The 12,194-nt window shown below is 45.4% G+C and overlaps 1 protein-coding gene across 1 annotated transcript; it reads left to right on the top strand.

Moving 5' to 3' along the window:
* The first annotated feature begins 684 nt into the window (after positions 1 to 684).
* On the top strand, positions 685 to 11,156 carry vps11 (VPS11 core subunit of CORVET and HOPS complexes). Its single transcript, XM_030360886.1, has 16 exons — positions 685 to 879; positions 1,469 to 1,617; positions 1,711 to 1,846; positions 1,933 to 2,096; positions 2,617 to 2,864; positions 3,898 to 4,099; positions 4,338 to 4,489; positions 4,725 to 4,911; positions 5,654 to 5,797; positions 5,924 to 6,121; positions 7,208 to 7,369; positions 7,953 to 8,086; positions 8,416 to 8,618; positions 9,108 to 9,279; positions 9,641 to 9,863; positions 10,536 to 11,156. The coding sequence occupies exons 1-16, from the start codon at positions 738 to 740 to the stop codon at positions 10,698 to 10,700; spliced, it is 2,781 nt and encodes a 926-aa protein (XP_030216746.1). The 5' UTR covers positions 685 to 737; the 3' UTR covers positions 10,701 to 11,156.
* The last annotated feature ends 1,038 nt before the right edge of the window (positions 11,157 to 12,194 follow it).

Here is a 12,194-nt window from a genome sequence, read left to right as displayed (position 1 = left end):
CAGTCAAAGGGTGTCTCTAGGAGGACCTGAGTGAGAACAGTTACATCAAACATCCACATGGTAGGGGCAGATTCAGGTGGTTTGTTTATTCCCTATTGCACTTTGCACCATGTGAGAATTAGAATGTGACTTTTATGTAGAGATTCACTGTGATTGTCATGAGTCAGAATGTAGCTTGTTCAAGGATGCCAACTCAGCAAATGGGATTCGAACCCAACACTCCACGGCAGGTTAGGAAACCACCCTGCCCCCTTTGAGCCTGATATTTGTTTAGTCGTTCAGGAAAAGTTTAACTTGGGAGCAGACACGCTGATCTGAAGACAACCATGGGGGTTGGGCATTGTTTCTCTGGTCGGGTCTGTGTGGACAATATGATGTGGCCCTGTCTCCGCCATTGAGGTCTTTGTTTGCCTCATAGTGTTGATTAAGCTTGCCCTTCTTAGTGATACTAGATTCAAACAAGCCTCCATTGTGGCAAATCGAGCCTTCTTCATGATGAAATTAATTAATTATTCATGTTGAAGGAATTAAAGACGTAAAGGAAAATAAACGTGTGAGATATATCAATCAGAAATAATAACGTATAAACCACACGTATGAGCGGTGACAGCCAGGTAAAAAACGGATTGGCCTGCGATCTCCACCCTCCTTCCGTGTTCATTTCCGTTAACAAGCGGCTCACGTGACGTTTGTTTTTGGTGTCACATGAGAGACTCCAATGCTATCTGGCTAGCAAAATGGCAGCATTCTTACAGTGGCGAAGATTTGTGTTTTTTGATAAAGAATCGGTTAAAGATCCTGTAGACAATGGAAAAAACTTTTATCTTCCCAGCGGAATATCGGCGTCTGATTCCGGCCGCGGTCACATTGTTCTCGGAGATATCCTTGATGTTATGGGATGCTTGATGGCTAACACTGACTAGCTAGCAGTGCAATGACAGCCCTTCGGGCGTACCCAGTCTTAAATCGTTCTAAATGCCTTGGCTTGTCTCTGATGGGTGAGCTGTCAGATGATTCCCATTTATGGATGACATTACTGCAACCAATACTGATTATAAAAGTGTGGCATTAATTGATAGCCTTGCTGATTCAGCAATGAAAGGAGGATTTTTGATGACATTAAACGACCATATCCAACCCAAATTACAACATAATCCAAGAAACCAAGTGTTTGAGGTTACTGTAAAGGGAACTAAATGATACTAGTAAATAAAAATGTTGTTTATGTACTACCATGATGCAGCAATAGTATGCTATGATGCTATGATACTATGCTAGAGATACACTTCTGTGGCTGCAATAACTATGAATGTGTGGCGTTTTTGTACAAAAATACCTGATCTAGATAGGTTACCATATGAATAATAACTTTGTTCTAGGAAGACATGCTGACATGTTAAAATATAACTTAAATATGGTACTCCTACCGGTTGTTGTCATTATTCAGCCTTAACCCCATCCCTTTTACATATGGATGGCCAGATCTGGCTTTTGCCACGCTCGATGAAGCTTGAGTCCTTCCAGGCTTACAAGTTGCGTGTGACACACCTGCATCAACTCAAGCAGCACAGCATCCTTGTCTCAGTGGGGCAGGATGAAGAAGGAATAAACCCTCTGGTCTGTACACATGGTTGTTTCAGCAAAACAGCATACAAAACAATGTTAACTAATAGCACAATTCAACTAATGAATGTGCCCCTGGGTTCACAGGTGAAGGTGTGGAATCTCGACAAGAAGGATAGTGGGAATCCCTTGTGCACTAGGATTTTCCCCGCAATTCCCGGGAATAAGCCAACAGAGGTGTCATGCCTCAGTGTGCACGAGAACCTCAACTTCATGGCCATTGGTAAAACCTAATATAGTGTCTGTCTGTCTATCTGTCTGTCAGGTCGCAGGTGGGTGACAGCGTTTTTCTATGTGTCTTTTTGGCAGGCTTTACAGATGGCAGTGTGGTGCTAACCAAGGGGGACATCACCAGAGACCGCCACAGCAAAACGCTGACGCTGCACGAGGGCACCTGTCCAATCACCGGCCTCTCCTTCCGCCAGGTCGGCAAGGTCACACACCTGTTTGTAGCGACGCTGGAAAAAGTCCATGTGAGTTTTTGGAGCATTCCTCGCACCTTCTCGTTTGCATTGTATGCTCTTAGCCTCATGGAAATGCACCGATGATGCTTTGCGTGAATGTATCGATATCTTATCAGTGCAAATAATGATTCTCACCCAATAACTAGGGTTGGGAATCTTTTGTTTACTTATGAATCGATTCAAAATGTATTTGATTTAAATTATTTCTCCATTCAGTACATAAGGGTGACAATTTCAGTATCTACTCCAGTCCTCTTTGTCCTAGGAAAGGTGGTGGTCAAATTATGGCATGAAAGCATAGTAAAGTCTATGCTGTCTAGGCTGACATGTCTTAACGATTAACACATCGACCACATTTCCTCCTTTCAATTAAAAAAAGAAACCTATTCTAAATGTCCAGAATAAGAGACGACCTCATTCCTCTCTTCTCATCATCATATCAAACATGTGCCATGTTCTGAAAGCGTTCACCACAGTCACGTGTGTATCGCTGCACTCTGATGTTTCAACCACTCCCTCTCCCCCCCAGTGTTACACGCTGTCCATCAAGGAGTACCCCAGACTGGAGCTGGACACACACGGCTGTGCCCTGCGCTGCTCCTCCCTCACCGACCCGTCCCAGGACTCCCAGTTCATCGTGGCGGGGGACGAGTGCGTGTACCTGTATCAGCCCGATGAGAGGGGCCCCTGCTTTGCCTTCGACGGGCAGAAGCTGCTGGCCCACTGGTACAGAGGCTACATGCTGCTGCTCACCAAGGACGCCAAATCGCCCAGCAAGTAAGCAGCATTCCTGTGGATGCAGGTTTTGGTTTATTGCTGGGTTTTATTGTTCACTTTAACGCATCGTTGTGGGAACAACACTTAAAGTGACATATTATGCCACCAGGTGTGAGTTTGATTAGCCACTACAACCTGTTTTGAAAATCTGCCTCTTCTGACACCCACCTGGTGGTATAATATGTCAACTTTAAACTATGTGGTCTAAAGTTGGTATGTGGGGGTGCGGTTTCCTCTGCAGAGTTTTTTAAATCAGGTTCATCCATTGTTCCCCCCCCCCTGCGCTATATTAAATCATTGGCCTTATTGATCTGGGAAGAACCCAGGGTCTGCTCACCCATAGTGTAAGAACAAAAATCTGTTATCAGGATTTAAAGTGCCAACAATGGATTTTATTTGAGAGGTTGCTTTGGAGTAGACTTTCTGCACTCTTGTGGTCAAATTGGTTAAATCTTTAACCAAAGCCCTCTGACATTTCTGCCATGAAGATGCACCGATTTTAGTTATTTATTAATTTGATGCCTGGTTGAATAGTTATTATCTGACTTGTACATTATTATCTTACTTGTTGTTCTTCAAATAGGGATTGAGGCTGTCAGCTTTGCCATCTTGCCGATAAATACTAGTGATACTAGCTATTACTCAAAGAAAGGACGAGCAATTTCATTTCAATGACAAAAGGTCGACGTCTCGAGATGTGCTTGGCTGACTGGTCAATAGCTCAGGTCAGTTAGAAGCAGGTCAGTTTGAAGTCAGGGGTGGAAGATGGCAGAAGAAAGGCAAATCAATTATCAATAATATTGTTTACAATTTTATTGGTAAAATAAGAGTTTATATAACTTATTTTCTTTAGTTGATGATTGTGGCATTTCGATTCTTAATTGTTTTATAATGAATTAATTGTTTGATTACCAATTTGACTCACAATCCCCAAGTGGACCATCTATACTGAATAAACGTATATAAGAATGCCCATAACATGGCATTAATGTACATGCATTCTGATTCTCTCTCTTCTTGGTGTCTTTCTCAGGGCAGCGTTTGCGAGCAGAGAGACGTCCCCCTCAGAAAAGCAGCTGCTGACCATCTACGACCTGGACAACAAGTTCATCGCCTACAGCGCCCCCTTTGACGACATCATCGACGTCCTGGCCGAGTGGGGCTCCTTCTATGTGCTCACCAGGGACGGCAAGATGTTTGTTCTGCAGGAGAAGGACACTCAGACTAAACTAGAGGTGCCTCTAAACACTTTAGGGCATGCAGATACACACACACACACACAGACACACACACACTCTGCAAACCCCCTATCATTTCCCCCTGTTTGCTGTGACAACTTGATAAAAACACATTGTTGCCCCCCAAACCAAGCATTGCACAACAAACCTTAAAAGGCATTAGTGAGGACTCCCGCTCTAACCCGATAGAGTTCAGAAGGCTAACGTGTCGCTGTGTGGTTGTTTTCTGCTTCAGATGCTTTTCAAGAAGAACCTGTTTGTGATGGCTATAAACCTGGCTAAGAGCCAGCACCTGGACAGTGACGGGCTGTCGGAGATCTTCAGGCAGTACGGAGACCACCTCTACCTCAAGGGGGACCACGACGGGGCCATCCAGCAGTACATACGGTAACCACATTAAAAACCCATCCACTGTTCGACACAAATACACAAATACTGTACTGTTGGCATGCAAATGTGTGAGCTAAACGACAACCTCCCTGTCCCATTGCTGTCATCCGCCATGAAAGTTTACAATGACCAAAACCTAAGGCAATGCCCAGCAATTCAGAAGCAGACACCGGGGTCACGACTTGACCTCGGCGGACACACCCTAACTAGCGTGTTTCGCTCTCTCCTGCAGAACCATTGGGAAGCTGGAGCCGTCCTACGTGATCCGGAAGTTCCTGGACGCCCAGCGGATCCACAACCTGACGGCCTACCTGCAGGCCCTGCACCGGCAGTCCCTGGCCAACGCGGACCACACCACCCTGCTGCTCAACTGCTACACCAAGCTGAAGGACAGCTCCAAGCTGGAGGAGTTCATCAAGGTAGCCGCCGCATAGTGGGGCCAGCTAGGGGAACACATGGGTACTGTGGAGCATTGAATGATTGATAAATAGTGCACGTGACTTTTTATTTATTTTTATCATTTTACTTTTCCATCATACCTTTCAAATCCCTATTAGCTTTTGAAGGGATTTACGCTTTGATATTTACATTTTCAATTGGTAACAGCTTACCTGAAGGCTACCAGGACAAATCCGTAGTCAATGCTGATTGATAGTGGTTTTAATCATGTTAGCAAACAAATCACATCCTATAAACAAATCACATCCTATAAAGATGCTGGTCAGCCCGGCCCTGTACATCTGTTTGTTTACACGCAGTCTACTATCGACTCGCCCTAAACCTTCCCACTCAAGCCACCCAGCCAGACGAGCTATGTTTTGTTTGAACAAAACAAACAAAGTCAGACTAGGGCAAGCCCTGTCTAGGTATAGCCATACAATTTATCTTTTGATAAGAATTGCATTAATGATTGCATTTGACTTCACTTGTTTAGATCAAAATACACTTGAGTAGAGTCCAATGTTTGTTTGTTTAGAGATTGAACAAGGGAGCGGTTCATTTGAGGAAGAGTTTGAACGAGAAGGGGATCAAATGAAAGAAACGAGAGGTTCAATGAGTCACACTAGACCAACGAATAAGTCCCGCCCCGACCATGGGTTCAAAAGGGGGGTCTCAGGTGATAGAGATCCACTCACCAAAGTGTGTCTGTATCCCCAACAGAGCAGCGAGAGCGAGGTCCACTTCGACGTGGAGATCGCCATCAAGGTGCTGCGGCAGGCGGGCTACCACAGCCACGCCGTCTTCCTGGCGGAGAAGCACGCGCAGCACGAGTGGTACCTGAAGATCCAGCTGGAGGACCTCAAGGTGAGCACCCACAGTCCGGTCCCTCCTTAGGGTGGGTTCAATTTCAAATTGAAAAATAAACCCACTAAATCCGGCGTGGGAGAACTCGGGTTACGCCTCTCACGGGGGTCTGCTTGTCCTCCCCAGAACTACCTGGAGGCGCTGCGCTACATCGGACGCCTGCCCTTCGAGCAGGCGGAGAGCAACATGAAGCGCTACGGCAAGACCCTCATGCACCACGTCCCCGACGGGACCACCTCTCTCCTCAAGGACCTCTGCACCGACTACAAGCCCAAGAAGGAGGGCGCCGACAGGGAGACGCCGCAGAGAGGGCTCGAGGTTAAGGTCAGCACACCTGGATGCAGTGTTCGTCTCAGCCTCCACGTCCCGGGACACTCGACCCTGCTCTCAAATGACAAGAATCCTTTTGTACTAAGATTTATTGAATCGCATAACATTCGCAAAACATGCGTTTTTCGTTCCCCGGGTGCACTTTCTCGAGGTGTAATTAAAATGACATTGGTGAGGAAATTCTAGGTACCTTAGCTCAGTCATGCACTGAGCCAAAGCACTGCTGTGTTGGAGCACAGTGTATTGCTCATTGTTATAATCCGTCGGTTCACCGACTAGTATTGGGCTGGGCTTTTACTCTCCTTCCCCGGAAAGCCATGCTAGAACTGCCACCCTATGAGATCGAAAAATATGAATGGGTTTCAATGGAGAGAAAGTAATTATCTTCTTGTTCTAGTCTTTATATGTACCGGATTACACATATGTTGTTTGTGGATTTAAATGATAATTTTTCATGTCAAGAGTTTAACCGTTTATTGTGCAGTTAAAGGCTGTAGAGAAACAACAATGAGAAAGACTACATGTCTCGTGTGTGACTTGTCACGCTCCTTGCGACTGGCGTGGAGGCCGACAATCTCCCCACGGGCATAAGTGAAACTCTCCACATGCCCCGACTTATAATGGTTTTCACCTCTTTGATGCTTTTATCCTCCCCTTGGAAATAACCTAACCTAATTATCAAACTGCTTCACGAAAATGTTTAGTTTTCTTTGCATGAAAAGTTATAATTTAAATCCACAAACAACATATTTGTAATCCGGGGCATATAAAGAAAATAATTACTTTCTCTCCATTGAAACCCATTCATATTTTTCGGTCTCATAGGTCCCATGGGCTTTACCAGAAGGGGTGTGACTGCGCCACTCTATTGATTTAAATGATGCCCTTCCAAATCCGAATTAACAGGCTGAACCTGAATTAATTTAATGACTAATGATTAAATCTAAGTCTATTATTTCCTTAATCCGGTAACCACAGCTAGTATATGCTTATACTTTTGCCTGGTCATTATAAAAAACGTGTTTAACGTGGCTGTATGAGGCTACACATATACTGACCAGGTTGGTTCTGTGCCGACAGGCCAACTCGGAGGAGTTCATCCCAATCTTTGCCAACAACCGGCGGGAGCTCAAGGCCTTCCTGGAGCACATGATCGAGGTGGAGCCCTTCTCCCCGGCCGGGGTGTACGACACGCTGCTGGAGCTCAGGCTGCACGATTGGGCCCACGAGGAGGAGCCCGAGGTACCGCACCTCTGAGCTGCCCTGGGGGTACTTTGGTTTGGGGTCCGAGACAAGGTCACGGTGGGAATAGAGCAACAATGAAATATAACTATAAATATCCATAAAGCAGCAGGTATTAAAACCGTTAACAAAGCAGAAGTGCATCATCGGTTGTTACCTTTATGGTGGTAGCAGACCTCCCACATCAAGCCCATAGTTATACGTAATGTTGTACCCAAACCTAACCATTGACCTTACATCTGACCCATCTCTAGGCTTATACCGTAACGTAACTGCTTGAACTTCATCTAAACCAGATTTAACATTGAAATTCAATATGAGAGCTTCTTTGTTGTGTAAGGTATGCCTTATCGCCTGACAGACTGTACACTAATGTATGAGTGTTATCACCTGGCAAACATTGACCCACAGATGGGTGAAGCCTGTGTGGATTTATTTTTTGCTTTGGCCAGTCAAAATAAGATATTTTTTAAAGAATTAAACCGAATTATACTGTATTACTATGATACTATAAGTGAGCACATTGGTGATGGTACTAGTGTGGTATGCAAGTTTGTTGCTTTGTTTCTGTTTGCCCCCGCAGCAGAAGAAGGTCCTGCAGGGGGCAGCACTCTTCCTTCTGCACAGCGACAACACAGTGTTTGACAAGGCCCTGGTCCTCTGCCAGATGCACAACTTCAAAGAAGGAGTGCTGTACCTCTACGAAAAGGGCAAACTGTGAGTGCACTCGACTTGATGTTCTGTTTCAGACGCTTTTGGGCCATTTCTCACAGATCTGGAGATGTATTCTTTATATAGAGCCAATACTTTTTTTTAAATGTGCTATGGTTTATAGACTAACAACCACATCCTCTTATGGGGAACAATGGACCAGTGAAATATTTTCTCTTTTATCAACTGAACCTATAATACAAAAACACGCTCTTCAAGGAAACTTTAATTCATATCAATGTGCTTGGCGTTGTTGATTGGCTGGCGGTACTACCGGCCACACCCAACAACACCCGGAGACTCTTTCATCTAAATCTCCAATTCCCCTCACACAGGTACCAGCAGATCATGCACTACCACATGCAGAACGAGGAGTACGGCAAAGTGGTGGAGGCCTGCAAGCGCTACGGGGACCAGGAGGTGTGCCTGTGGGAGCAGGCGCTGGGCTACTTCGCCCGGAAGGAGGAGGACTGCAAGGCCTACATCAGCCAGGTCCTGCAGCACATCGACCAGAACAACCTGATGCCCCCGCTGCTGGGTGAGAGGGGAGGCGCGCCGAGGGGGCTCTCTGTTTAGGGGCTTGAGCACATTCAACTTACTCTGTCTCTTTTGAACAAACAGTGAGTCGATTCCTCCATGAGTCGACCGATTAGTCTATTCATTGAATTGACCCGAAGTTGTGTTTAATTATTTTGATTAGGATTCAATCATTCACAGATCCGTTTTATTGGATGTTTTTTGTTGTTGAATTGGTATTTACCAGGTGATTTATCAATCAATCCAAAAAACAGAATCAATAGTCAATGAAAGTTGCAGACCGGCTGCTTTATAAACATCTGTTTTTATGCAACAGTGAACAAAGACTACGGTTTAGCTTTTCGTGTTCAGGACAATTCTCGATGCAACACTGCTGGCAATTTATTAGAATGGAAGCCATGTCGTGACCACGTGTGTGTGTGTGTGTGTGTGTGTGTGTGTGTGTGTGTGTGTGTGTGTGTGCGTGTGCGTGTACACTTTAACCCCACAGTGGTGCAGACGCTGGCGCACAATTCGACGGCCACGCTGTCCGTCATCAAGGACTACCTGGTGAACAAACTGCAGAGGGAGAGCCAGCAGATTGAGGACGACGAGCGCAAGATCCGCCAGTACCGCGAAGAGACTGCTCACCTCCGCACCGAGATCCAGGACCTGAGGACCAGGTAGGCCCCCAACCACACAGCCCGTACCCTGGGGACAAGATCTGGGCCCCACAGCCCACTCCTCTTCCTCCTGGTTCTCCCGACTCATGTCCTGTGTGATAAAGTTCTGATAAAGTGGCAAGCCTAGTCATTTTATAATTAATTACACGCCTCATACTCCATTACTCCATTACTGCATTACTCGTAATACCAGTCGAGGTCAACATCCATATTTTGCACTTTATTGTGTGTACTTTAAATGTATTTATAATTATTTTCATTACAAAAGATCCATTCGTCAGCACACCACTGTATTATGATTCCACAAAATGCTGTCCTTTATTTGTGTGCAAAACCAACGTTTGGATGTCTATGTCCGCAGCGCTAAGATCTTCCAGAAGACCAAGTGCAACATGTGCAGCAGTCCGCTGGAGCTGCCCTCGGTCCACTTCCTGTGCAGCCACTCCTTCCACCAGCACTGCTTCGAGAGCTACGCCGACAGCGAGGCCGAGTGCCCGACCTGCTTGCCAGAGAACCGCAAGGTCATGGACATGCTGCGCGTGCAGGACCAGAAACGGGACCTCCACGACCACTTCACCAGACAGGTACCTCAGTGACATTTTGTCGCTCAGCCCCATTCACGCTTGTATACATTGGGGTCAGAATAACGTTAGGTTCAAGTGATTTAAACCTACTAAAAATACACCATAGATCACTCAGCTTGAACAGCTCAGAAGGTTTTGGAGAGCTGTTGAAAACAGCGGTATGAGTCAGAGTAGGGATTTTTGGGGGATAAAGATTGAGATGTGGTTGCGCTCTACTCTGCTTTCTGCCAATGTACACACATTTGCTAAGCAAAGCTTGACAAAGTGTAGCACCTTAAATATTGTATGAGTATGATGCTCTGGGGGCACGCCGGGTGGAGCGCGTACCATTAAGGCTCAGTCCTTTCTGCAGCGACCCGGGTTTGATTCCTGCCTGTGGTCCTTTGCAGCATGTCTTCCCTTCTCTCTCCCCCATACCTTCCTGTCCAACTCCCTGTATCTTCATGAATTAATCATGAAAATGCAAAAATATAAAAAAAATCCCCCAAAAAAGGAATATTAGATGGTCAACTCCTTTTGCCATTTTGAGAGCAGCGTGGTACTTCGTTCTATAAATATTTTCTTAAGGTGCTTGAACGCTGCCGGAACAAACACCCAACACCCACTCACCAACAACAAAACACATACTGTACTGGTATTAACCGGTTCCTTCGCACGCCTCTTGTGTTTCAGCTCCGCAGCTCCAACGACGGCTTTTCGGTGGTGGCCGACTACTTCGGCAGGGGGGTGTTCAACAAGCTGACCCTGGTCACGGACCCCCCCGGGAGCAGGGCTGCGAGCAGTCTGGAGACAGACCTCCAGAGAGACCTCCTCACCCACACCAAGAGGAACAGCTAGAGAGATAGTGTGAGTGTGTGTGTGTGTCTGTGTGTGTGCGGGTGTGTGTGTGAGCGTGCGCGTGCGCGTGTGTGGGCCTGTCTGTAGCGATAGCCATGCTATTACATGAACCGTGGCCCCAGAATTGGTTGCCAAGCAAAGAAAGAGAACAAGTCTCTGCTGCACGATCTGTGACGATGAACTACTTAATTTCCTCTTAACATTGTCCATATTATTGTCTCATATTGTATTTAACATGTAAAAGCAGACGAGTGTCAAAAGGCTTACAAGCTGGATTGTATTCAATATGTTTTTGTGTCTGCTTTCATCGTGTCGGCTAATCAGACTGCAGATATGCGGTTGTGTTTTAAGGCCACTCCCTCACTCTCTTGCATAACTAACAGCAGAAGGATGAATTCCTAGTATCCCTTCAGCATCATGTCTCATTGTCTTAAGAAATAAAATGCTGACTATCGATTTTTTTTTTTTACTTTTTGGATACTGTACCTTCTGGTTAAGGGGTAATTGATGTTTTGTTCAAGGCACATTCTTTCTTTAACCCCGTTAGTTATTTGTTGTTGTGTTGTCTCGTATGTTCCCGCAGAGAAACTAAAGCATCTGCTTTTTTCTGTGGGAGGAGAAGAAGAAAATGAATAACAGGAATCTAGACTGAAGAAGCAACCAGACTGATTAAAATAGAATCAAATTATATCAAACAAAATATGTAAAGTAGAGGATTCCCATTCCGACTGAGCATGGTCAGTGTTCAGTTGGGCATGGATAGAGCCTGTACTCAAGATGTCAATGGGCTTGCTGCAGGATTTTAACCGAATGACTTCCAGGAGGATCCAACTGGAATAACAGATCTCACAGGACAAAAGGCAACCACATTCATCGACTCTGAATACGTTTTGTTTTTTTGGTGGTTTTAGGATCTCTTGGTATATGTCATATATTTACCATGATCTTGCGGTCTCCTTTGAGGACAGACATCATAGCCGTTCTTGCAAACCTGCATGAAAAGTGCATGATTTGGTCTGCACAGTTTTAATCCCGTCACCTCAAACAGTGTCATGTGTTTGCTCAAGGCCTTCAAACAAGGCCTCTCTTTGGAGGGAAAGGAAAGGGTCTATCTATCTTTGGTCCAAAAGGATAATGTATGCAATGTGTGTAGGTACCACACGAGGGCGCCCAATACTTCCCTATTGGTCGCTTTAATTACCCTGTTATATATTAATAATACATATAAGTAATACATGTGAAAAATTTATTTTAATGAGTATGATTATTAAACTACATGCAAACAGACTTGCTTCTCATAAATAGAGACATGCCATCGGTGGGAAAGTACACTCAACTATTTACCATAATGTAGTCAACACAGTTCACGATGATCGGACACTGGGAGCTTTAACACGAAGAGGGGTGAGCTGGTTTGTGTAATGACTTTGTATTGCAGTGAAGAAGTCCTCCCTAGAGGCTGCTCCAACCTTCTCCTCCTGGCTCTGTTCAGTG

The sequence above is a fragment of the Gadus morhua genome, chromosome 7 (assembly GCF_902167405.1).
Source record: "Gadus morhua chromosome 7, gadMor3.0, whole genome shotgun sequence".
Classification (NCBI taxonomy): Eukaryota; Metazoa; Chordata; class Actinopteri; order Gadiformes; family Gadidae; genus Gadus; species Gadus morhua.
This window is presented reverse-complemented; position numbering and strand designations above follow the sequence as displayed.